The following is a 26,584-nucleotide window of genomic DNA, read 5'->3' as shown; positions in this document are numbered from 1 at the left end:
GCACACATGAGCATATCTTTAAAATTTTGTGTTTGTAATATTAAAAAATAAGAAGAATGTATTAGGGGGCGCCTGGCAGGCTCAGTTGGTAGAACATGCGACACTTAATCTCAGGGTTGTGAGTTTGAGCTCCACATTGAAGGTAGAGATTACTTTAAAAAAAAAATAATAAAATTTTGTGGTTGCATCAGCCACCACAGACCCTGGTTTGAAGTAGCTGATGTTACAGGCACCAAGACTTCTGTTAGAATGCTTTCCTAGAGGCATAAAGAGCGGCCAGCGTGTGGGGATGGGAAGCGGTCATCTTGCGTAGTTGGGAGGGCTGGCCTTAGGAAGGATGGTGAGATTGGGAGACAGGAGTGGGAGACATGATGGATGGTTTGAGGAAAGATGGGCCATGCTGGGGTTGGTTGGGTGAGTTCTCTGGAAGAGAGAGAGAAGGTAAGGAGGATGGCATCGTAGAGAAAGAGGAGATTGTAGAAGTGGGCTGGGGCCAGAATTTGTTAGGGTTCCGTTCTGAGTATTTTACTTACTGTCTTCCCGGCAGCTCTTTAAAATAGGTATTGCTTTTGGTCCCATTTTACAAGTGGGAAAACAGGCCGAGATCAGATTACTTGCCAGAGCTTACACGTGTGACACAAACAGCTTCACACCTGGGCAGATACCTCCATCAGGAGTGGGAACTTTTGAGGGACTTCCTGGTCCTGGTCCTGGCCTGGTGGGTGTTGGTTTTCTTTTTTTCCTCTTTTTCTCTTGCTCTTTCCTTTCTCCCTCTCTCTTTTTTAAATGTTTAGTCTTGAGAGAGAGCGAGCGTGTGTGAAGGGGACAGACAGAGGATCTGAAGCAGGCTCTGCGCTAGCAGCAGAGAGCCTGATGCGAGGCTCAAACTTGTGAATTGGGAGATCAAGACCTGAACCGGAGTCAGACGCTTAATCGAGCCACCCAGGTGCCTCGCTCTTTCCTTTCTCTTAAGGAGAATGTTTAGAGCTCTGTGCAAGTAAGAATAATTAAGTGAACCATGTGTGCCCATTGTGAACTTGAACAGTTTCCCCCCTCTCATTTTGCTACCTCTTCCTTCCGTCCACACACACATGCACACGCACACACACGCACATGCTTTATAAAAATTGTAGGTATGTGTTTCTTTACTTGCTGGGGTGTTTTAAAGCAAATCCGAGACAATGTGTCTTTCACCGTGCATCCCTAAGGACACCGCTCCAGCTCCAACCTTGTGCCTCTCTTGTGCGAATCTCCTCCACGTCCACAGACCTCAGGCTCAGAGGCAGAGAATGAGGTGCAACTTTACTGCCTGTACACCCTAAAGAGCACTCTTTGGGGAGCATGCATGCCAGCCTCTGTGGCTGCCACATCCCCTGATACAGAATTCAGAGAATGTGGAAATACTGGAAAAGGCAGGAGTCTGAAGTGCCTTGTTCTGGCTCGTATAACAATTATAGCATTTTTCTAATTGAGTTTATGAGAATGGGAAAAATAATGTGAAAATTATTTGTCGCTTTTCTGAGTCTGAATCTTTGGAATCCATGTGTTGTTTGGGTTATAGTGCGTGGAGGAGGCTGGCTGCTGGGCAGGGCCTGTGGCACTTAGGATTTTGGATTTGAGTGGCAGGGGCATGTGACTGTCGTGCAAGGGGCTATTTTAGGATCTGGGTGTTGGCCTCCGGAGGAAACCAGAGCAGGTTCCCCGGGACGTGCCTGTGGAGGCTGCGAGAAGGCCGGGCGTGTTATGCGAGCGTGCGAGCTTTCGGACATGGGTTGTTGCTTCAGCAGGGAACTCGGTGGCGACAACGACGGGGAAAAAGCCGGCCTGTTGCAGAAATCTGTGGAGGAGGCGGAGCCGGAGAGCCAGAGGAGCACAGCTCTGTCCTCATTATTTGATGCCCTTGAAGGGGAGAAGCCCCACGGGCCCGGTCTGCGGGGTCTGCGGGGTCGCTCGGCGGGTTCTGCTTCCTCCCCGGGGTCCCCACTCCGCACTCGGTGCGAACGCTCACGCGGGAGTGACAAGAATTCGGAAACTGTTGCTGTCGAGCAGGGCCGGGACGGTGTCTCGGATGCCCGCCGTGCGGGCGCTGTCAGCGACCCGGGCTTCTCTGAAGGTGTTTGCTCCAAACGGGACGAGTGTCCTTTTGGTGCCCTGCTGCCCTCTTACCGGAGCCGTCTGGGCCCTTCCCCGGCCACCCAGCCCGACCCGGTGCCAGAGGGGAGAGGAGTGGTGGCCGTTGAAATCGGCAGTGGTGCTGCCCGTCCACGCTGGGCAGGTAGGGAGATGAAGGGCGAAGACCGTGTGCGTGTCGGTCACAAGGCACACAGGGATTGGAGAGGGAGCGAGTTTTACAGCATTTGTGTCGTAGATCCCGCCTGCCTGGACACTGCTGCTGAGCCAGGGGCCCCCGCATGTGGAGCAGCTGCGGTAGAAGACGGTTGGTCAGCTGTCCCCGCAGAGGGGACTCGCGGGGGGTCCCGGCCTCCAGAGAAAGCTATGCGGGGCCCAGGGCGGTTAGATGCACCGCGGGGAGAGCTGGCCCCGTGGGGCCTGCCGGGTCCGGGGGGAATGAAGGAAGCCTTTAAGGGAAGTACTCGCCCTGGTCGTGAACTTCTGACCGTGTCTTTAAGGGCACATGCTTGCCCCGGGTTCCCTAACGATTCCACCGAGAGCAGCGCCTCATGTCAAGTGGGCATGCTCACTGAGTTTAGTAGTGACACACACACTGGCTCGCTAGGACGCGTGCACGCCATCCCCGAAGAGAGCGAGGAGTGGAGTCAGGAACTAGTGAGTCCGACGCGAGGTTCACATGCCGATTTGCTTGCAGGAAGTGGGGGATCTGGGGCTGTAGCAGCCCGTGGAGGTCGGGGTGTAAACTCTGAAAAGGAAAGAGAAAATAATTCTGTCAGACTGCTGAAAGGCAACGATTACTTCAGCTCCGATGCTGGCAGACCAGACAGTCTCTTCATACGTCTAGGTAGGGTTGACCTAAGTTCACACAGGTGTTTTCCTCCCCTGAGCTTCGGAAATGAGTGTCTTCCCGTTCATGCCAGTTTCCAGGAAGTAGCCCCTGAGAGACCTGGTGATCCTGGACCAGAACACTCCCCGGGTCCAGCGATGGTCGAGAGGCAGCGATGGGCTGGCTGCAGCCTGAAACGTGGGAGCATGCAGCTTGCAGATAAAGAATTGTCTTTGCAGATTGAGAGTTGTTCATCTTCTCGGGATAAGGATAAAATGAGCATTTTTGCAGATGAGGGTCGTGGACAGAGGGCTTTTGAACGGAGGTCTTCACATCCGGTAGACCCGCGTGTGGATCCCGGGCCTGGCAAGGCCGAAGCACATATCTGTGATTTAACTGGTGCACCGCCCGACACAAACACGGAGCGAGTATTCCAAAGAATGGGTGCCCCGGCCCTCAGAAGCTCGCGGGAAGTGCCCCCGGATGGGAAGGCTCTTGATGGCTCCAGATGTCTTAAGAGTAACTCTGTCTCCTCCGCGTTTGTTTTCGCCTGCACTGAAGAAGAAAGTGAAACTGGCCAGAATTTTAAAACAGAAGATGAAATGTGTGTGAAGAGTGCAGAGTGTGACCAGCAAAGATTAGCAGGTGCCGGCAGAGAGTCCCTGAAAGCCATTCTCAGAGAGACCAGTGAGAACGTCGGAGGAAAGGCAAAGTCAGACTGGAAAGCCACCTTTAACTGGGACACCAGTACAGCAGCACGCAGGGCAGCACCCAGTCAGGACACACGGGCTCATAGTAGGTGCGACAGAACAGAGCGCCCCGGTGCTAGAACCAGCCACGGAGAAGCAAGTGATGAAGCCTGCGGAGTGAAGGACCACAGACATGAAGTTCTTGATCCTGTGCCACCTCTACACCAGAGTTCAAGTTCAGGTGAGCAGAGGTCACAAGTACTTGAAGAGAAGGACTCTGCTAACAGCGGTGAAAATGCGGGACCAGGACCGGAGCAGCGTTTCTCAGAGTTGGCGGAGGAAGGTTCTGACACCTCGGGTGGCAGCACGTTGGGGACAAGCAGGCCAGCACTAGCAGGTAAGGGAGGGGAGACGGGCAGCCTCGACAGGCGCGGGACAAGCATGCGTGCACCCTGTCTGCAGCTAAGAGGTGCCGAGCCCACGTTTGATGGCCCTGCATTTAGCAGCGGAGTGGCTTTTGTGGGAAGCCCTCAGGTGACTTTTGGAGAAATGGAGTTAGGTGAGACTCTTGAGGGATATTCCTGTGTGACCGGTGTTGATCCTGCCCACGTGGACAGATCCACAGACCCTCCTCACCAGGCGCTACAGGTCGTTCCCGCCATCCCAGGTGGCGGTGCAGAAATGGTGGCACCACACTGTGGGGACCACGTTCTGTCACTCACAGAAGACGCCGTGACGATACCTGGAAGTCTCGCAAGAGGAGGGTTGCAGGGCTTCCCAGAGGGATGGTACTCCCAGTTTTCGAGTGGACTCACCTGTTACCCAGTGGGAGGGTTTGCGAGTCAGACATTTTCCGGAGGACTGGCTGACGGCTGCACCAGCTATCCAGAGGGCTGTCCGTGGGCTCGTGCAGTTGGGAAAGACGCTTTAGAAGAGGAACAGATGCCTGATGAGTGTCTGCACAGGAAGCCGCCAGACTTAGAGGTCGCTTTGTTCTGGATGGAGAAGCCCCCATATCAGCTACCAGTGGCAGAAGACGCTGCAATTTGGGGATGGCAGAATAGAGGCGGACATTTAGTAAGTATGTTTTAGCAGTTTTTATTATGGTGCTGGGAAATGCTAGCATTTTGTTTTGATTGCTTTTAACTGTCACTGAGTTTGTTGTTTTTTTTTTTTAAGCAATGAGCAGTCATTTGAATGTTCATATGAGGATATGAGTTACTGTAGCATCAGCTTAACCATTTTCAAACTGGAGAGCGTGACTCAGTTTACTGTTCAGTGTATTTAAGCCCGAGTTTGTGCGTCAGCTCTTGTCAGCACTGAACCCAGCGCTGCTGGCCATCAGTCGCAGCTTGGTGCAGCCCCCCTTCTGTGTGTGGATGTTTTGTGTGTGCACCTGAGCCTGTGCGGCCTCTGTCCTTCCTCACACCGCCTGACTGGTGCAGGGTAGACATCTGCCCATTGAATTTTAACGTCATTTCTGAAAGGCCGCACTTGGACAGTATAGAAGACTCAAAACCTATGCTTTCTCTTACTTTTGTATGGTACCTGCACGAGGCAGGTCAAATTTGCTGCTTTACCTGGCTCTGAAATCTGTCTCCTGTCAGTTGGAAGCACCTGCAAGGGCTTTCCGACCACGGTGCCCAGGCAGGCCCTGCTCAATTGGAAGAAGCTTCATAGAAGCTGCTGTAACGGGCAGCTAATTTGAGTGTCTTTGCAGACAGTCTGTACTAAGTGCAAACATTGAACAAACATGAAGTTACTCTTGCCCTTGAAGTAGTCTTTTTGGACATGCATAATTGAGAGGCGTATTTCTAACAGCAAATCTCATTTATATTTACTTATAAGTATATATATTATTTTTTATAAAATACTTATAACTTATAATTTATAATATTTGTAGAATTTATAAAATAAATAAGTATGTATTACGTATATTTATTTATAGATTCAGCTTGTTTAAACTGAGACAAAAAAGAGTTCACCCATTTTCCCAACCCCCATCCCCACCTCTGGCAGCCACCAATTTGTTCTGTGAGCTCGGTCTCTTTGTTTGTTCTTAGATTCCACATATGAGTGAGGTCATATGGTATTTATCTTTGTCTGACTTACATCACTTAGCATAATGCTCCCTGTGTGCATCCATGTTGTCACAGATGGCAGGGTGTTAGAGTCCCTTTACGCTGTGTATGTACACAACACACACACACACACACACACACAGCCTCTTCATCTGTTCATCTATCAGGAGACACTTAGATTGCTTCCATATCTTGGCCACTGTAAATAATACTGCAGTGAACACAGGTGCCTATATTTTCTTCAAATTAGTATTTCTGTTTTCCTCAGGGTAAATCTCCAGAAGTGGGATTGCTAGATCATTTGGTGTTTCTATTTTCAGTTGTTTGAGGAACCTCCAGACTGTTCTCCAGGGCAGCTGCACGGTTTACATTCCCTCCGACAGTGCATGAGGTTCCCCTTTCTCCACATCCTCGCCAACATTTGTTACTTGTCTTCTTGATACTAGTTTATTATTAGTGATTTTTGTTGCATTAGGCAAGAAAAATGATTGATGATAGTAAGGAGATAGATGTGGTTCAAATGTTAATGCCAATGATGTGAAAATAAGAATAAATTCAAACCTACTACTTAAGGAATTAACCATTAACCCTCTCTCTTTCCTTTCCATTCCCACATTTGGGAGTTTTGCCAGAAAGAGTTACATGCAACTAATCGCTCACTTCTTGAATTGTGGAGGCAAAACACTAGAAAATACGGCCTTTGAGTGATACACACATGATCGTGTACGAAAGCGGGCGTGCTTGCCGGTCAGCTGCTGGGGTCCACGTGCCGGGGTCCAGTGTGGTGCCCACGCGGACCCTGGGGCTGCCTGCCCTTCCTGTGAGGTCTGTGTGTCCTGCTCCGAAGCGGCTCTTCAGCTGTGACGTGTGTCTGGGTGGGCTCCTAGTTCGAGTACATTTAACGTGGGGCTTTCTCTTCGGACCTTCTTGTCTCTGTGCCCAGGTGCACGTCTTTCTCATCCGGGTCCAGTTTGCAGGTGGAAGAACCAGAGGGGCAGACACTTCAGAAGCCAGTGGGTTGCTCCGAGTGACGGTTCGGCGGCCGATCGAAGAGCGGGCGGTGCTAATTTGCGATGAAGGGTTGGCCGCTTTCCTTCCCCACCGTGTCACCTACTTCATACTTTATCCCCAATCCTTTTCCCTTCTCTGATCTAGTTACCCTCACTCCTTACTCGGGAGGCCATCGGTGGGGCCGTGCTTTCTCCTGCCCAGAACACACAGGTGTGTGACTCAGTAGGTTTGCTTTATGGAGCCTAGCGTTGGGGGGTTGAGTTTCTTCAGAGCGTCAGGATTTGTGGATGCTGTACTCGGAAAGAGTGGTGTTGGTCACTTATGTGAAGTCGCCTCAGGACGCAGCTGTTAAGGTCAGCTCACGTTTGGTTTTAATAACCACTGCTTGGCCCTGAATTTTCAGTGGAGAAGCAAGACAGGTAGTCAAGCAGGTGAAGCGTGAGTTGTCGACAGGCACTGAGAGTCCCACGTGACCGCAGGAGAAGCCCCACGCCTCACATACGACGGGGGCAAGCTGTTCTTCATGTGAATTACAAGACGGTAATGAACACTTGACAGTGTTCCGTTTTTGCCGGGGTTAGGACGGTCTTCTGCTTACTCTCTTTGTGAGCAGGTTGCTTCACCTCTGTCTGCCTTGGTCTCCTACTTGTGAGACCGTCAGGGTTGTCGCGATGAAGCCCAGGAAGGTGCATAGAGTGCACCTGGCATCTAGCAGACTCAGAGGTAGTCTTCCTGTCATCTGCTCCTGATCACACGTCTCCATTCTTTCATCCGTTGTCACTCAAGAGGATCGCTTGAATACTGGTTAACTGCTTAAAGTTGTGTTAAGTTCCTAACACTTGATTTGGATTTGAGCGTCTCCTGCTTAAGGAGTAGTAAATTACATAAGGATAGGTTTCCCCTCAGTTGTGGCCTAAGACTTTGCACAATTCCTTGGATAGTGGAACATGCAAGTTTTGTGTTGCGTATGACACATTCGTTCCTCGGCGTATTTCTCGGGCACGTCTGTCCTGAGGTCAGGGCTGCCAGATATGAGCGATACAGTGGCCAACCAAAGGGACACACAGGAGTTTATGTGGGCTCGTGGGCCAGACAGACGTGTTGTAGCAAGAGGAGCACCGCAGTGGCTGCGAGTGTGTTGCCTCCGGGCGCCGCGCTCCTAGGACCACGTGGGTCTGTGTTGGGAACGCTCGGGGCAGTTAGCTGCACGGGTGCCACCGGCGGGGGAGACCCCGGTTAGTGGTAAGACCTTAGAGAGCATGCAGTGTGTACACGAGCTCAGGGGGCCAGTTTGGTGGCTTGGATACAGTAATGTGGGAAAGCTGGATGTGTGTGGTTGCACGGTGGAGAGTCTGCTCGGCACCCAGGCTCTACAGCGGCATTGGACTAGGAGAGAGACGGGCAGGGGTTAAAACAAAAGAAAAAACAGACCGAAAACATGTAAATGCCGAGGGACGGTAGTGAGGTCTGTGACGTATGAACTTTATCCATCTACATTCTGTTTGTCTCTGTAAATCTGTGAATTGTGTTGGGTTGTCTAGAACAGAGATGACAGTTGGATCCCCAGTTATTTATTGAATCTTCATGAAGTTGGGGACCTCGTCTTTCATTTGTAGTTTCTCGAGAGCCTGCACTTAGTAGGAAATGAGGAACCTGATGGTGAATGAGGCCCAGCTCAGTGCATCAACTTTTGTTACTTTGCACGGGTAATTCTCTCATGTAGAGGCGTTTCAGCTCTAAATTAATGAGTAAAATTGTGTTTGTTTAGAATTGGGATACAAATGTATATGTTGCATTTTCCCCTAGGTACCGACAGCCAAGGTTTCAGAGCTAAACCCTAATGCTAAAGTGTGGGGGACCCCCGTGCTGCGTTTGGAAGCGGGCAGTGCGGCGGATGGCGGTGTGAGTGCAAACTGGGAGGAGCCGGCTGGGCCTTGCACAGCCTGCGGCCAGGAGGGTGAGTCTGGAGCCTGCTGGTGCTGAGGAGGGCCTTTGCCCTCAAGGCTTGGTCTTTGTTCCCATTTAACCCGTCTTTAAGAAATTACCAATTAAGATTTGTGTCCTGGTTTGTTACTGTATTTAAGAGCCAAGAGATCTGTCACAATCAAGTTAAAAAAACTCAACTAACTGCAACTGTTAAGCCTGTGTTTTGCTTGTTTTAAGAGAAATTTATTCTTCTAATCCTGCCCTTTGGGGTAATATTCCTAATCCCAGGATTGGATGCCAATGGTGATGGTGACAAAGGTCATGAGAGTGTGGCACTGTCGGATTTGCAGGAGCCGGACCGACCAGCTGTGAGCACGTCGGCTCTGGACCGCTCAGAGTATGAATCTCCGCCGGAAAACAGCGAGACTGGTAAAGCTCTTTCATGAATTCATTTTTATATACACTGAGGACTGTTTTATGTTGCTTTTTAAAATTGAGCTTCTTAAATCTTCCTCTAAACGTTGTTGCCTTTCACTGCTTCCTTTGATTCTACTTTGAACTCCCTCTTTTCTGGATACAGAGAGGAGTTCTGGTTGGCAAGGTGCCACAAGGCATTTAAGATCTGAGCAGTTCCTGAAAGGTGGGTCTGGTTTAATCAGGAGAAGCAGAAGATGGGCCATAGGTCCGGGTGTTGGTAGAAGTACAGAAAAGGAACGTGAGTATTGAAATAGAGAGTCAGCCCCAAAGGAAGTTCGTTTTCCGCGGAAGGGAGTATTGAAGGCTGTTTTCAGAAGAAGGAACAGAGCAGTTCTCTTTGGGGCCAGGATGTGGCCAGTGTAGAAGTACCCAGGGGTGATGGGGCATGGATGGCTCACCTCCAGTTTTGATTCCACTGTCATCTAAGAGATGACTCACAGTTCAGAGCGCCAGCAGACTGTGGGGCAGGCCACTCTCTCCTCACTAACCATTGGATGGGGCCACCAGAGTGGGAGAAATAACTCCCCTAGATTATCTACTGGGAATCTGGTAGAGCGGAGCAGACGCACCGCACCGTGAGTGCATCTGGTGTCCCGGGTGACTGTCTGGAGCTACACCTGAGCTAGAGAAGGGCCCCCTTCCCTCGGCGCCGCTGCCGCATTCTTACCGGGAGGCGATCTGTGAACACAGCTCATTGCACGTCTTGCTTATCAGACTTCCGTAGTCCAGCAGCGTGTGTGTGTGTGTGTGTATGTGTGTATTTTTCCGGGGGAGGGTGAGCCCCGGGCACATCGCGCCTGCACTGTGGCTGCTGGAACTTGTTGCTGGTGGCCCCCGCTGTGATCTGGCTCTGCCTACAGCACCCAGAGCGTCTCCTCGGCTACTTCCTTGCGTCAGCTCTCTACCTGCCACGTGCCGACCCCTGAGCAGGTGGGCGCAGGTGGCTGAACAAAATGGGTAGCACGTGGAATGCTCTCATCGTCAGTTCGGGGTCACAGACTCCCGGCCAGCCCTTGGCGTGGCCAAGGCTACGGTGCGGTTGAACCCCTGGACAGCTATTTTACACCTTCTGTTCTCCATGGACCCCAGCCCTTTCCTCCTCTTTGCTTTTGGGGGCGTAGGGCATTAATGAAGCATAATTGATGTACGATAAACATCACGTGTTTAGAGTGCATCCCAGCTTGTCTGTAAGTTTTATTTTCCCTAGTTTGGAGCACGTGTTGGGTGCACTATCGAGTTGATTCGCTGACTCTTCCACTCCACACTGATTTCTCTACCAGATTCGGTAAGATGTGTATACACCTGTAAAACCATCAAGATCATGAACGTATCCGTCACCACCGAAAGCTTCCTGTGTCCTCTCTTTGCCCCAGGCAACCACTGATCTGCTTTCTGTCACTCTTGGCACTTTCTAGAACTTTATGTAAGTAGAGTTTTACGTCATGTGTTCTTTTTGTCAGGCTTCTTTTACTTGGCTTACTAATTTTGAGATTCAACCATGTTGTAACATTCATCGGTCATTTCCTTTTATTGCGGAGCAGTATTCCGTTCCATTGTATGCCACCATTTGTTTTTCTATTCACCTGGTGGTGAATATTTGGGTTGTTTCCAGTTTTTGGCTATTACCAATAAAGCTCCTATGAATGTTTATAACACAAGACTTTGTATGGACAGATGTTTTCATTTCTCTTGGGTAGATACGTAAGAATGGAACAGATGGGTCATCTGGTAGGTTTATCTTCTGAAAAGATGGTTGAGCTGTGGTCCATAGTGGACCTCTGTGTGCTCGTCCACAGTCGTGCTCACAGCAGATCAAAGCTGCTCCACATGCTCACCGATGCTGCGTGTGGTCAGTCTTGTTAGTTTTAGTCATTCAGAAGGTAGGTAGTTGAATCTTATTTTAGTTTTAGTTTGTATTTCCTAATGACTAATGGTGTCAAACATCTTCTACATATGCCTGTTTTGGTGAAGGGTCTGTTCAAGTTGTCTGCTCATTATTCGGTTTTACTATTGCCTTTTGGGAGTTCTTTATACATTTTGGATACAAGTCCTTATCGGGTGTATAATTTGCAAATACATTCTCTCAGTCTGTGGCTTGTCTTTTGTTCTCCTAACAGTGTCTTTTGAAGAGCAGAAGTTTTACATTTGGTCTATAGTGTAGTTTATCAGGTCTTTTTTCTTTTATGGTCTTGCTCTTGGTTTTGTATCTAAGAAATCTAAGCTGAGTCCGAAGTCACAAAGGTGTCTCCCCAGGAGTTGTGTAGTTTTAGGTTTCACATTTTTGGGGTCTGTGGCTCATTTTAAGTCAGTTGTTGTATATGGTGTGAGGTAGACAGCAGAGTTGTTTCTTTCCCCCATGTGTGGGTGTGCAGCTACTAGAGCACTGTTTGCTGGAAAGACCCCCTTCTCCCCTGGGCTGTCTGTGGCTGTCGTCAGGATCATTTGTCCCTACGTGTGGGTTCATCTCTGGGCACTCTTCTGTTCCACCTGTTAAGTCTGTTTTCACAATAGTACCCCCTGTTTTGATTACTGTAAATAACTCTTACAAACAGGTGGTGTTAGCTTTCTTTTTCAGAATTATTTTAACTATTCTAGTTCCTTTTTATGTCCATACAGGTTAGGCTGAGCTGGTCAATGTCTTCAGAATGCTGAGATGCTCATTGGGATTGCACTGAATCTGTAGGTCACTTGGAGAAACTTGACGTCTCAGTGCAGTGCACATGAGCTGTTACACTTCCCCACTTGGTTAGGTCTTCTGTAATTTTTCTTGGCTACATTTTTACTTTTCAGTGTACTGGTCTTTCCTATCTTTCGTCCAGTTTATCCGTAAGTATTTCATTTTTTGGGGGGCAGGGGTGCTATCGTAAGAGATTTTTAAAAAAAATTTAATTTGGAATTTTTATACCAGTTAGAAATATAATTAATTTTTGTGAATTGATACACTCTGGAAATGTGTTAAGCTCACTTCCTAGTTGTAGGAACTTTTTGTGGATTCCATTGTATATTCTACCTGGACAGTCATGTTATTTGTTAAAAACATTCAGTTTTATTTCCTATCCAATCTGGTGCCTTATATTTCTTTATCTTGCCTGGTTGCCCTGGCTACAGCCTTCATTACAAAGGTGAACAGTGAACAGATCATGAGCGCAAACCTCTGACTGATCGTAGGGGTGAAACGTGCCATTTCACCAGTAAGTTTAATGTTAGTGTGGTTTTGCGTATATGACCTTTATCAGGTTCATGAGGTGCCCTTCTGTTAGGATTTGCTGAGAGTTTTTATCGGGAGTGGTTTTTGGCATTTATCATGCCTTTTTTCTCCATCTGTGGCGATAATCATACTTTTTTTCTTTTAGTGTGTTCGATGAATTACATTGATTGTATATAATCCACCTTATATTGCTGGGATAAGCTTCACTGGGTCATGATGTAATACACTTTTGATTAGTTGTTGGATTAGATTGGCCAGAATTTTGTTTAAAGTATTCATATCTGTGTTCATGAGGGATGTTGGTCTATAGTTTTCAGTGTATTTCCTCTGTTAATTTTTTTTGAAGAGGCCATCGTTTCTTTTTTAGATGAAGAAATGAAGGAAGTGAAGCCCTTCAGGCCTAAGAGTTTTGTTTGAAGGAAAGTTTTCAGCTACCTTTTTTTTTTTTGAGAGAGAGTGAGAGCATGAGTGGGGGAGGAGCGGAGAGAGGGAGAGGGAGAATCCCAAGCAGGCTCCATGCTGTCAGTATGGGGCCCAATGTGGGGCTCAAAACTTACAAACCACGAGATCACGACCTGAGCTGAAATCAAGAGTTGGTGCTTAACCAACTGAGCCGCCCTGGCGCCCTCCCCAGTTTGATTTTTAATGTAGGCCTACTCAGGTTGTCCATTTCTTCTTGAGATAGTTTTGGTTACTTGTGTCTCACAAAGAGAGATTTGGTCCACTTCATCTAAAGTGTCAACTCTATCGTGTAGAATTGCTCATAAAACTCTGTTTATTCTTTTATCATCTGTAGGATCTGTAGCTATGCCGCATCATTCTTACTATTACTGGTAATTCATAGCTTTTTTTCCCCCCTCTCATGAATCTGTGTAGAGGTTTGTCAATTTTGTTGATCTTCTGAAAGAAGTGGTAGTTGGTTTCATCGATTTTTCTGCATCATTTTTCTCCTTCCTGTTTCATTGTTTTTTTTCTGATATTTATAATCTACTTTCTCTTCATTACTTGGGTTTAATTTTTATTTCTAGCGTCTTATAATGGAAGCTGAGCTCATTGATGGGAGGCATTTCTTTTCTGAGGTGGCCATTTATTTCTATAAATCTCCTCCTAAATACTCGTTTATTAGCACAATCTCTGTGTATTCTGGTATATTGTGCGTGTGTGTGTGTGTGTGTGTGTGTGTGTGTGTGTGTGTGTGTTTAAATTCAGTTCAGGGGCGCCAGGGTGGCTCAGTTCGTTAAGCGTCCAACTTTGGCTCAGGTCACAATCTCGTGGTTTGTGGGTTCGAGCACTGTGTCGGGCTCAGTGCTGACAGCTTGCTCAGAGCCTGGTGCCTGCTCCGGATTCTGTCTCCCTCTCTCTCTGCCCCTGCCCTGCCCACACTGTGTCTCTCTCAAAAATAAAGAAACGTTAAAAAAAAATTTTTTTTACAAAAAAATAAATAAATTCAGTTAAATGATTTCTGATTTCTTTCTTTCTTTTTTTTGTTTTAATTCATGGGTAATTTAGAAGTCTGATATTTAGATTCTAAATATTTGGGGATTTCCCAGGGAACTTTATTTTATTGGCTTCTAATTTACTCTCCTTATAGTTGTGGGACATAAATGACTTGAATCCCTTTAAATTTATTAAGATTTGTACCATGGCCCATAATATGGGCCATCTTAGTACGCATTCCCTTTTCTCTTGAGAAGAATGTGTATTTTGCTGTTGTTAATGGGGCTGTTCTGTAGTTGCCACTTCTGGTGGTCTTCCTTCCTTTGTGTGAACCCAGGCTTCCTTTTGCTTATGCTCCTGCTTCCACCGCAAGGACTCCAGTGCTTCTCTCGTAGTGCAGATCTGCTGTGATGGGTTGTTGCAGCTTTGGTGTCTCTGAAACCATCTCTATTTTACATTTGTTTTTGCTTCATGTAGAATTCTCTGTCAGATTTTTTTGTCCGCACTTCACACAGACTTCTGTTTCAAGCTGTTTTTCTCTCTCCTTTTTTTAACGTTTATTCATTTTTTGAGAGAGTGAGAGAGCATGAGCAGGAGAGGGGCACAGAGAGGGGGAGACAGAATCCGAAGCAGGCTCCAGGCTCTGAGCTGTCAGCACAGAGCCCAACATGGGCTCGAACCCATGAACTGTGAGATCATGATCTGAGCCGACATCATATGCTTAACTGACTGAGCCACCCAGGCGCCCCTCAAGCTGTTTTTCTCTATCAGTGGTTTTGGGGATTTAATTATGATGTATCTTAAAAGCAGCCTTTATGTTTCTTATGGTAGGTGTTCATTGAGTTTCTTGAATCTGTTTATAAATGTTTTCATCCAAGTTGGAAAAATTTTGGCCGTAATTTCTTCAAATGATGCTCCTCTATCTGTGACTCCCACCCCCACCCCCCACCCCCATCCCAGTCTTTTCTTTTACGATCTCTGGTTTTTCCTGTATAAGACTCTTGAAGTTGTCCCAGAGCTCACCAGTCCTGGGTCCTTTTTAAAAACTCTTATTTCTCAGTTTCATTTTGGAAAGTTTCCATTATATCTAATATCAGACATTGTCGTTTTCACTTGTAGAAGTCTTAGGTGCGTCTTTTAAATATTTTCACATTTCGCCCTAACTTTTTATGCACGTGGAGGCTAGCCATTATAATGTCTTTGTCAATTCATGTTAACATCTGTGTTAGTTCTGGACAGGTTGCTGTTAATAACGAGTCCTATTTTCCTGCTTCACATTTGTGGTAAGTTTTGGTTGGATTGAATTTGTCTTGGTTGGGCGCTTAATGGTTTTGTATTTCTTTAAGTATTTTGGTTATCGTTCCAACGTACATCTAAGTTACTTGGAAATGGTTTGATGCTTTGACAGCTTGCTCGAAGATTTGTTAGGCCTGAGGGGAGTGGAGCTTAGTCGGGCCGGTTCCTTCCCACCCCTGAGGCAGGACCCCATGCTCTGTGAGCAGGAGGCACCCTGGTCCAGCGGGGCGGCAGGCACGTCTCCAGCCCCGTGGGGAGAGAGGTCTGCGTGCTGCTACTCGACCTTCCAGGGGGCTCGTCCCGGTCTCAGGGACTCCCATCACACTGCTGCCGTGACACGGCTGCCTACTTGAGCGGGCCCCTCCCTGTGCCCCCTGTCCTGGCACCCTCTTCTGTGCCCCTTAACGCAGCATGCCCACTGAGTTCTGTCTGGCTTCTCACTTCCTGAGCCTGGGCCTCGGAAAGTCGTACGTCTCCTTTCTCTTAGGGGCCGATGTTCCTGTACGTGGAAAACTTGTTTACTGTTTTCGTTTTCCATTCGGAAAGTATTTATTCAGAACTTACCATGTGCCACATTTACTTGGGATCCATCAGTGATGTGACTAGTGAGAGCCCTGGCTTTACTTGAGCTTATATCTGTTTGACAGAGACAGACAACTAACCCACATAATAAGTAAGTTCGTGATAGGGCGTGTGGGAGGATGGTAACCACAATAGAAAAGAGAAGTGTAAGGAAACAATGTAAGGAAATGGCGGGGTGAGGTTACGGTTTTTCTAGGTTTATTGGGGTTTAATTGACAAGTAAAAATTGAATGTGTTTAAAATACACCACATTGGTCATTTGATATTACGTATTCACTGTGAAATGATTCGTACGGTCAAGCTAATTAATTAACATACCCATTACCTCACGTAGTTGTTTTGTTCTGGTGTGTTCACACTTAAGGTCTACCTCTTAGCCAGTTTCAGGTGTACAGTACAGAATTGTCGACTGTAGTCACCGTGGTGTCCCTTAGATCCACAGAACTTGAATTCGTCTGATAATGAAAGTCTGCATCCTGTGACCAGCATCTCCCCATTTCCCCCACTCTCCAGCCCGTGGTAACCTCAGATAGATTCCACATACAAGTGACGTCATGTAGTTTTTTTCCTTTCTGTACCTGACTGTATCACTTAGCATAGCGCCTCAATGTTCATGTTGTCGCGGATAGCAGGATGCCTCCTTTTTTATGGCTGAGTAATATCCCAGTGTTTGTATACGTCCCATCTTTATTTATTCATTTGTCGACAGGCCCTTGGGTTGTTTCCTTGTCTTGGCCACTGTGAGTAACGTTGCACGAACATGAGAGTGTAGCTGTTTCTACCAGATACTGATTTCATTTCCTTTGGATATGCATCCAGCAGTGGCATTACTGGATCATATGGTACTTACTTCTATTTTTAATTTGGTGAGGAGCCTCCACACTGTCTTCCCCAGTGGCCGTGCCAGTTTACATTCCCACCAGCAGCGCACAGGAGTTCCTTTTCTCCACGTTTTTGCCAACACTTGTTATCTTGGTTTGTTGATACTAGCCATCCCGGTGGGTGTGAGATGTTGTCTCATGGTGGTTTTGATCTGCGTTTCCCTAATGGTTAGTGATGTTGAGCATCTTTTAATGGACTGTTGGCCATCTGTACGTCTTCTTTGGAAAAATGTCTATTTAGGTCCTTTGCCCACTGTTAATGAAATTTTTGTTTTGTTTTGCTATTGTGAATGAATTTCTTACATGTTGTGGATATTAACCCCTTATCAAAGAGTTCTAGATCCCATAAATATCTTCTCCCATTCTGTAGGCTGCCTTTTCATTGTGTGGATGGTGTCCTTTGCTGAGCAGAAGCTTTTAGTGTGATGTGGTCCCACTTGCATGGTTTTGCAAGACCAAAAAAATTATTGCCCAGCCTCATCTCAAGGGGCTTTTTCCTTACGTTTTCTTGTAGGAGTTCTATAGTTTTAGGTCTTACATTTAAGTCTTCAGTCTGTGTTGAGTTGATTTTTGTACGTATTGTAAGATCAAGGTTCGGTTTCATTCTTTTGCATGTGGCTGCCTCATTTTCCCAGCACTGTTCAGTGAAGACACCCCTTTTCCCCACTAAGTATTCTCGTCAGTCTTGTTGAAAATCAGTTGAATTTTATATGTGTGGGTTTATTTCTGGACTCTATTCTGTTCACTGATCTGTGTGTCTTTTTATTTCAATACCAATCTGTTTTGATCACTTGGCTTTGTGATATAATTTGAAATCAGGGAGCATTTATGCCCCCTTTGTTCTTGCTTGAGATTGCTTTGGCTGTGCAGGGTCTCTGTGGTTTCATATGAGTTTTAGGCTTGTTTGTTCTAGCTCTGAAAAATGCTGTTGGAATTTTGGTCGGGGCTGCATGGAATCTGTAGCAGGAGATTCATCACCCAATTTGCTTTGGGTGGTGTGGACATTCTAACCATATTCTTGCAATCCACAGGCATGGAGTATCTTTCCATGTATTTGTGTCTTGCTCAGTTTCTTTATCAGTGTCTTAAAGTTTTCAGGGTACAGGTCTGTCACCCCTTGGTTGAGTTTATTCCTAGGTATTTTATTCTTTTCGATGCAGTTATGAATGGGTTTGTTTTCTTGTTTTTTTCAGACAGTTTATGCTAGTGCACAGAATCCCAGCAGATGGTGTTCCAGTACTCACATAGACTTCCTCACTGTTTTTCTTTTCTTTTTTTTTTCTTTTTGCTCCTGTAACTGGCTAATGTCACATGACCCATCTCACATCTGCCGAGTTTCTCTGCATGTCTGACTCTGTTCTCAGGTCTGTCCATGTGTTCTTTAGCTCCAGGGTTTCTGTTTGGTTTTGGTTTTTGTTTATTTGTTTGTTTTATTTTAGACAGAGAACACCAGCAGGCGGGGGGGGAGGGGGGTGAATATGAATCTCAACCAGGCTCAGCACAGGGCTGAATGTGGAGCTTGATCCTGCGACCCTGGCATGATGACCTGAGCCAAAATCAAGAGTTGGACGCTCAACCAACTGAGCCACCCAGGCACCCCTGTTTAGTTCTTTTGTATGGTTTCTTCTTCCTTACTAAACTTATTTTGTTTTTGCACCATTTTCCTGATTCTGTTGTCTGTGTTCTCTTGGATTTCACTGAATTTCTTTATTTTATTTTATTTTTTTAAGTTTATTTATTTTGAGAATCAGGGAGAGCATGCACATGGAGAGAGGGGACAGGAGAGAGAGAGAGAGAGAGAGAGAGAGAATGAGAGAGAGAATATATCTCAAGCATGCTCCACACCATCAGTTGGAGCTGGACACGGGGCTCAAACTCATGAACTGTGAGATCATGACCTGAGCCGAAATCAAGGGTCGGCCACTTAGCTGACTGAGCCACCCAGGTGCCCCTCACTGAGTTTCTTTAAAAGATGATTATTTTGGACCCTTTGTCAGGCCATTTGTACGTCTTCTTTACATTGGAATCTGGCTATGGATCTTGTGTGGTCCCTGGGAGCTCTGGGGACAGGGACGGCTGTGTCTCCTGCTGAGTCTCTGGGCGGGCACAGCTGCTTGTGGGCTGCTGGGAGGGGCTGAAGCCAAGTCACAGGCTTGTTTCAGAACCTGCTGTCAGCCTGAGGTTGGGTCGGCTGGCCTGTCTCCAGAGGCACTGACTGTGGGTATTTTCCAGGGGGGCCCTTGGCCAGCAGGCCTGCTCACGGACTGTGGTGGAGAGTGGCAGGAGCCCACTTCTGGTGCCCTTGTGGTACTTACAGTCTGACTGTGTTGGGCTTGCTCTAGGGACTCCTGGACTGCAGCCTGGGGGGCTGGAGCTGGGCCCACTTTGGGGCCCACAGCCAGGACCGAGGTGTTTGTGCCGATTACCCAGGACTCAGGTGGGCCAGGCTCCTCCTGGGGTCCTTAGCAATGATGCTGGTGACAGGCCCAAGCCAAATGGTGTGGTGGAATCCTCAAGGGGCAGAGCATTTCTGGGTCTGTAGCTGGGGCCTCTGGCAAGTCAGCTGCCTGGATGCAGAGCCTGCCTCCTCAAACGGCTCCGCTCAGCCTTGGACCGTACCCAGGTTTCACCGTCTTCTCCCTGGACGCCAGAGCTCCCATTGGGCACTGTTGTCCGAGGGTGGATGCTGAAGTGTTGCTGGTGGGGGGGACCTCCGGTTCCACCATCTTGCCTAGAAGCAGATGACCTCACGTCTGTCTCAATTGTGAAGACCGAAGCCATCAGAAGCACACTTTCCACCCTGACACCTGTACATCTCAGCCTCTGTCTGGGACCCTTTTCTGTGCTCTCAGGGTCTTCGTGAACCCTTTCTCTGCCATAGGAGGAGCCTTCCACATAGTGCTGTTCTCTCTCACGTTAGATGAGCCTGCCCTCTACACCCGGTCTTTCCCTAGCAGAACTCTCCAGAAGCATTGTCTGGGCCAGCTGCCTGTATGTGCTCGTGTCCCATGCCCTCTCAAGCCCCATCCAGGTAGACTGTTGCCCCAGGCTCATCAACAGCACTGTGACTGCCTTTATCCAGGCCTCCAGTGATGAACTGTGGCTTCTTCTGTCCCTTGACCTGGCCGTGTCCTGTGTTTCTTGCTGACTTCATGTCCCTTCCTTGGCCACATCCTCTCTGTTCTCCTTGGGAGATTGGCCTGCCCAGGGGTCGGTCCTAGACCACCGCTCTTCTGTGTCCTTGGCTGAAGTCCCACCCTTACCTGGAATTGTCCCAAATACTAGTTTATCCTCGATTATTGCACTGGCGTCCTAACCAGGCTTTTTTCTTCCCTCCTGTGCCTCACTGTCCGTCTTCAGTACAGACCGGAGACATCTCTCCAAGATGAAAATTGTTTTCCTATCACATTTAGGTTAGAATCCTCATCTCCTTGTAGTAGCCCACAAGGCCTGCAGGCTCTGACTGCCGCCTCCCGGCCTCTGTGCCGTCATCGTGTGCTCCCGTTGACTTGCCCAGATGTGCTGACCTCTCTGCAGGCGCCTAGTCCCGTGCTCTGGTGGCACCCCTGCTGGAGAACGCACTTCCCCTGATCCCCGCCAGGCCCACCGTCTCCTCCATTGGCCTCTGCTTTGTGCCACCGCTGTAGTGGCTGCCATGTCCGGAGCAGCCTGGGCAGTCTCTCCTCGTGCACGGTGGCGGTCTCCTTCATGTCTGACTCCACCTGATGTTCCGTTCCATGTTGACTCATTCAGCTGCAGATCGCCTTTCCCGCTGGGAGCAGAGAGTTTGTGCTTACTTGTTCAGTAAATGCCCCACTTTGTCTTTACTGTTGTCAGTCTTTGACTTTTAAACTGGTGTCTCTTGTGAGAAAACTCCACGTACGTGAGTATGTGTGCAGATTTATGTAGAAGTGTATGAAAACTGTTCTTAGTGTTTTGGTGCCTTTGATATCCTGGCCACCTAAAAATGGGGTCCTTGCCTGGAGTGCAGAGTCCTGGGGGCTAAGGGCAGGGGCATCACCCCAGACTCCAGTGTGAAAATCCTGCTCTTGTGGTGTGCAGGTGCAGGGGTGCCAGGACCTCACCTTGCGTGCCAGCTCACTCCCTGGTCCGTGAGTGGTACCTCGTGGGACACGCGCTCAGACATTGTCCACTGTGCCGTCCACCATCTTAGAAGAAGTCGCCTCTAGAGGCTCGGGCCAGTTTGTCTCCTGTTGAGGGTCTGCTCACTTGGTATCCTCCAGTAGGATCTCTGGCCCAGAGGCTTCTTACTTGGAACTTTGCCTGCTTGGACGTTAAAAATTTTTTTTTTAAATGTTTGTTTATTTCTGAGAGAGAGCGTGAGTGGGGGAGGTGCAGAGAGAGAGAGGGAGACACAGAATCTGAAGCAGGCTCCAAGCTCTGAGCTGTCAGCACAGAGCCCGACGTGGGGCCCGAACTTGTGAACTCATTAGATCATTACCTGATCTGAAGTTGGATACTCAACTGACTGAGCCACCCAGGTGCCCCATGCCTGCTTGGACATTTAAAAGCAGGTTCATAAGGCTCTAGTGTAGAGACTGCATCATCCTTATGGCCCATGTGCTTGTAATCCCCAGCCTTTATCTTCCTGGCCTGTATTTGCCTTTTTCTTATTTTGATTCTTTTCTTTATATTTCATTTTGGTTTTAGTATCTGTGTTCTTGCAGTCTGCCTGAAAGGCCTTTTGAATTGAGACAAGGAATTAAATAATTTACACTTATTTTCAGGATGGTGGGGGGGAAGGACCTCTAAACTTTGCTAATAAATCTTACTGCTCATATTATTATTTTTTTAATGTTGATTTATTTTGAAATGGGGAGGGGCAGAGAGAGAAGGAAAAAGAGAATCCCAAGCAGATGCCACGCTGCCAGCACAGAGCACAACGTGGGGCTTGAACTCAAGAACCACAAGATCATAATCTGAGCTGAAGTCAACAGTAGGATGCGTTATTAACCGACTGAGCCACCCAGGCATCCCTCAGATTATTTTTGAAACTGTTGTTTTTGTTTGGGGGAGAGGGGGTTTTAAATTTTTTGCCTCTGATTTCTTTTTTTTTAGTAGGTAAAATAGCAAGTTTCTTACTATCAAGGCACAGTGTAGGTAAATTAACATGTACATTGAAATCATGAGAATTGCTGTGCAGAATCATCTGCTTGGCAAATTTTAAGCCTGTTTTCCTAAGTTGATCATTGCTTTTATGTAGGAGGAAATGAGTCTCAACCAGAAACCCAGGAGGACCCCCGAGAAGTACTCAAAAAGACATTGGAGTTCTGCTTGTCTAGGTAAGGACGCCAGTGGTTTTTCTCATCCCTGCTGTCTGGAGTGTTCTGTGCCGGTTTTTCTATACAGATGTGACACTGTGTACACACGAGGGGGTATGTCTGTTGGTATCCATGTCTGTGTATAGCTATTAATAGGAAGTAGAGAATGTGGAGTAGTCCTAGCCTTTGACACAGTGGAGAACCAAACATAATCATCTAGGCCGGTGTTCCACGCATGTCTGCATGGATCCATCGTGATGATCATTTCCTGGGTTGCTTTTTGAAATTCAGAGTCCTGGGCACGCCCCCCCCCCCCCCCCCCCCCGCCCCATCCCACAGAATCAGACTCTGAAGGCGGGGCCGTAGGTCATCGCCTCACAGAGACATTCTTCAGCACAGTGAAGTTTGAGAACAGTTTGCTGTTAGTAGTCCTCATAGTCTGCCAAACTCTGCAGTAACAAAGTGTTCTGTATGTGTGCCACTCGTAGTTTTAGTTGTTCTTTCTGAGAACAACTTCCTGAGTAATACCTTTTTTCTTGACAAATGAAGCAGAACCTTTAAAGTTCAAAGCGACAACCATACATACAAGAGGATGGGATTGGGTTAAGTGTAATTTTCTTTGAGCATGAAGATAACTGATGTGTCACATGTAAAGTTTCCCATCAGTGATAGTGATTCTTAAAGTGTTTTTCTCGGCCTGCTTTCGGACTTCAGAGCGTCTGATGGGGGCCCCGTAGACTGTGGGGCTGCACGGTGGGGAGAGGAGGGGTGGGGCCGGGTGGGGCCCCAGCTTTCCTTCCTTGCCCACCCCGCACCCTGCCTGAGGGCGTGCTCTGAGATGGAGAGCCAGGCCGTGAGCCTAGGCTGTGAGGCTGTGTGCTGGAGGAGCTGGGTCTGCGCCTTGCTCAAGCCCTGCTCTCACCCCCCTGGGCCACCTGAGAGGTGGGGGTGGAGCAGCGGGTCCCTCCACGGGTCTGTGGCTGTGTGGCTTCGTGGATCTTAGAGATTGTCCTCAGCCTCTGCTGCGGAACCAGTGTGTCTGTGCTGAGAGGTTTTGAGCACGCCGTCCTGGTTATGGAGACTTACCAGAAGCTTGCAGCATGGGCCAGACAGCAGCAAGTGGCTCACCTTCCCCTGAACTGCTGGTACCTGCAGCTTCCTTGGAGGGACCCCGTGGGTCATGTCATTGGTCATGTTTCCTTCTTTGTAACCTGGCTGCCACTGGGTCTGCAGCTCCTCTGGTACGTGTTCCAGACTGAACAGCGAGCACTCTGGGGACCGGCCTTTTCGTAGTTTTCTTAGGATTTTCGTACCTAAAAAAGTGGGTTTGTATCTTTAGTAAGCTACTCAAACACGTCTTAGAACAAAGATAAGCTATAAATATGTTTCCAAAGGCTTACCCTGTGATTGTAACAAGTGCAGTATACTTTTGTCCTCCCTGCCTCTCCAAATGTCTGTAAAAATTTTTACATAAGGTCAGAGAGATGGCAAATGATGGAAGGGGTTTGAACTCCCATCTGACTCTGAAGTACTCCCATGCCACACTCCTGCTTCTTCCGAAGCTTGCTTTTAAAGGAAGGTTAATTCAAAGCTGTTGTCTTCTCTCTGCAGGGAGAACCTTGCTAGTGACATGTACCTTATATCGCAGATGGACAGTGATCAGTACGTGCCAATCACCACGGTAGCTAACCTGGACCACGTCAAGAAGCTCAGTACTGACATGAACTTGATTGTTGAAGTGCTGAGGTGTAAGTAAACGGCGGTCTGGGCTGGCTCACAAATGGTCTTGACGGCTGTGTGAGCTTGTACATCAATAGCCGTTGGGTGCAAGGTACTTGATGGCGACTGGGGTCTTCCTTCATGTTCCTGGCCTTGCTGAGTGGCTCGTGGGTGTGGCGAGGGCGTTGAGGGGCTCCATAACCCAACCCCCTGTGTAGTCCAGATCGTAGGTAGTGGGCGTGAGAGGGGCTAATGCGGAGGTTGATGACAGCTGTGATGTTAGTGAACCATAAAGTAGATAATGGTGTTCAGGGTAAAGTAGAATACGTTTTAATTAGCATTCTACCGACAAAGAGGGTTTCTTTAAATACTAACTTCCTGCTGAAGTTTTGGTGAAATACTACTGTTTTTCTCTAAAAGGATGTATGTGAAGTTGTTTTGTGGACATTTGGCGATATCAGAGGGAGGTTTAAACATTATATCCGAGGCCTGCAGGCCTTCAGGAAACGTGGATATTTCAGGTGTTGTCTGGCATGCCACAGGTGTGGTCACTGGTGTCCTGGTTTGCTTTGCAGATGAAGGCTTCTACAACCTGACATTTTGTTTCGTGTTTTTATAAAAACCACGTGACTGAGGTCTTGCTGACATACAGTGCGCTGCATGTATTTAAGGGTACAGTTGGGGCAGTTTGGAAGCAGGGAGATACGCATCAGTGAGACCGTCACTGCCCACGGTTCTCTTACGGCCTTTGTAATGCTTCCATCCCACCCTCCCATCCTCCCACCCAGGACGGCTTCACTGGGGATGAGTTTTAAATTAAGTGTACAGTACACTGGATATCTTTTTGAAATGGGCTTGTTTTTAATCACACAAAGTCACTTTCTGTAACACGACTGCAGGCACCAGATGAATTCTTTCCGTACTCTCCCTTCTCAGGGCTGCTGGTCCTCAGTCATGCCAGAACTAAAACCCCGTTTCCCCGTGTCACCACTGTGACTTCCCATCACAGACACTTAGGCAGATGTGTTTACATACTCCCTGGCTTAGCTGGGTGGCTAACAGTCGGTGATGACTTTTTCTTGCGTGCATTTGACTTAATAGAAGAACAGAATGAGCATCTTACCTCCAAACTTAGTTGGAGGTAAAATTCTGTACTTTCTGCCCCTAGGAAAATGTCATAAGGTCACGAAATTATTGGAGCAGGGAGTGAAGAAACTAGCAAACATCATCTATGAAGCTTGAATTCTGAAAATTGTAACCACTGTTTCCCAAGATAGCTATATGCTTTCCAGTGTCTCTTTGTCTCACGTTCAGAACAGGATTCTGCGGGAGTGCGTTTTGGTCCGACCTACGTGCAGAGGCCGGCGGCTTTCCTAACTAAAAGCTCGTGACCCTGTTAACGCTCTTTGCCTGTTATTTGGAATCCCAGATGTAGGTTTTTTTCTTTTTCTCCCCTGGGCATTCCTTGGAAGCCTGGCTGCCCCGTGGATCATTTCTCAGCTGGCGCATGCTGGCTACGAGTCGTTCGTGCAGACCGTGAGGATGTTTAATTGCCCCGTGTGGTTGCCTCATGGAGCCGTTTCTCTCCGGGGACAGACAGCCCTGTCACCCTCTCCACCCCCCGCCGCCTCCCCTTCCAGTACTGTATCGGCAGAGGGTCTTGAATTGTCACGTTACCGATGCATGTGCACGTGTAATAACCTGACAAATAGAGTGTGCTTAGCATGTTAGTTGTTGTTCTGAAGAGGGTGATGTAAATAAGCCTCTGTGAGCAGAGATCTCGGTTTAAATCTTACCCTATCCCCAAAATGCCCAAGATAAAGTTAGATCCACTGTAGACATTTTGAATATTTCCTACTATGACACCAGAACTCTAGTGTTGATTGAATTGCATAAATTCTGTTTTTATATCATACTCTGCATGGTGTGTAGTGCATGGTACAGAAAGCTGGTTCAAAATTTTTTTTTATACTTCATGCAGTTGAAGTTGCTAATTTAAAAATAGACTCAGATATTTGTCACCAGAGCATGAAGAAATACATTGTGGTAGAGCCACAACGTGGCCACTAGAACAAGTAAAGTGAACTGGTCCTGTGTTTTCAGTAAGAATCAGTGTTAAAGTTCTAATGCTGAATCTGAAAGCATATTTCAGATGTGGACAAGATGCTCCCGTGGATCCAAAGTTCAGGTGTGTGGAGAACAGAACTGTGTCCCCTCGGCTCAGAGGTGCAGGTGTGAGAGTGGACGTGCCTGAGCGGGACTGACCCCTGGGTAAAGGGGCTTTTAAGGGGGCACATGGACTGGGACAGGACGGGTATGAGAGGCATGGAGAGGTTCGCCAGTCCCTTCTGCTGGTTTGGTTTTTACAGCTTTATTGAAGTAGAGTTTACGGACCTTAGATACGCATGCTTTAAGTGTACATTAGGGAAGTTGCATATCTTCTCACACACACACACACACACACACACACACACTCACTCACTCACTCAACTACCAGAATCAAGATGACGACCCTCCTGTTACCCCCGGGAGTTTCCTCCCCCGCCACGGACAACCACTCATTTGCTGTCGCTACAGACTAGTTTGCGTTTTCTAAAAACTTTATGTAAATGGAATCAGTCATCCAATAGCATCCCCCCCCCGTCTGGCTTCTGACACTCAGCACGATTACTGCTGAGCCGTATTCCATGCAGTGGGTAGAGCACATCTGGATTAGTCACCCCCCCGTCTGTGGGCTTGGTTATTCCTGGGTTGTGACTACAAGTAAATGCCTTGAGCACTGGTGTGAGAGTCTCCGTGCGGACTGAGGCTTCTGTCCGTCTTGGTTAGCAGCTGGATGTGTTGCAGCTTGTGAACCTGTCAGCCCATTCCCAGGGTGGGAGGTGCGGGCCCTTGCTGCGCACAGGCACCTCTGTGCCCTGTGTTCTCGTGGCGCGTGGCGCTCACCTCATCATGGCTTTGGTTTCTGTCTCCCTGCTGCCTTGTGGCACCGGGCCATCTTTTTACCTGCTTGTTGGCCCTCCTTATGTCTTTGCT

At 47.9% G+C, this 26,584-nt stretch overlaps 1 protein-coding gene across 3 annotated transcripts in view; it reads left to right on the top strand.

Annotated features, from left to right (window-relative positions):
* The window catches only part of LARP4B (La ribonucleoprotein 4B), a 93,220-nt gene that overhangs the window by 33,354 nt on the left and 33,282 nt on the right, over positions 1 to 26,584 (top strand). For 2 of the 3 annotated variants that reach the window (XM_043563343.1, XM_043563344.1), the window contains exons 4-7: positions 8,547 to 8,697; positions 8,955 to 9,095; positions 21,772 to 21,850; positions 23,441 to 23,577. In XM_043563343.1, coding sequence (XP_043419278.1) covers positions 8,547 to 8,697; positions 8,955 to 9,095; positions 21,772 to 21,850; positions 23,441 to 23,577 — 508 coding nt within the window. Of the gene's footprint in view, positions 1 to 3,053; positions 4,726 to 8,546; positions 8,698 to 8,954; positions 9,096 to 21,771; positions 21,851 to 23,440; positions 23,578 to 26,584 lie in introns of all 3 variants that reach the window. The other variant, XM_043563342.1, reaches the window with a different exon arrangement.

Source organism: Prionailurus bengalensis, chromosome B4 (assembly GCF_016509475.1).
Source record: "Prionailurus bengalensis isolate Pbe53 chromosome B4, Fcat_Pben_1.1_paternal_pri, whole genome shotgun sequence".
Classification (NCBI taxonomy): domain Eukaryota; kingdom Metazoa; phylum Chordata; class Mammalia; order Carnivora; family Felidae; genus Prionailurus; species Prionailurus bengalensis.
Note: the sequence above shows the minus strand (reverse complement) of the source record. Positions and strands in the feature narration are given on the sequence as shown.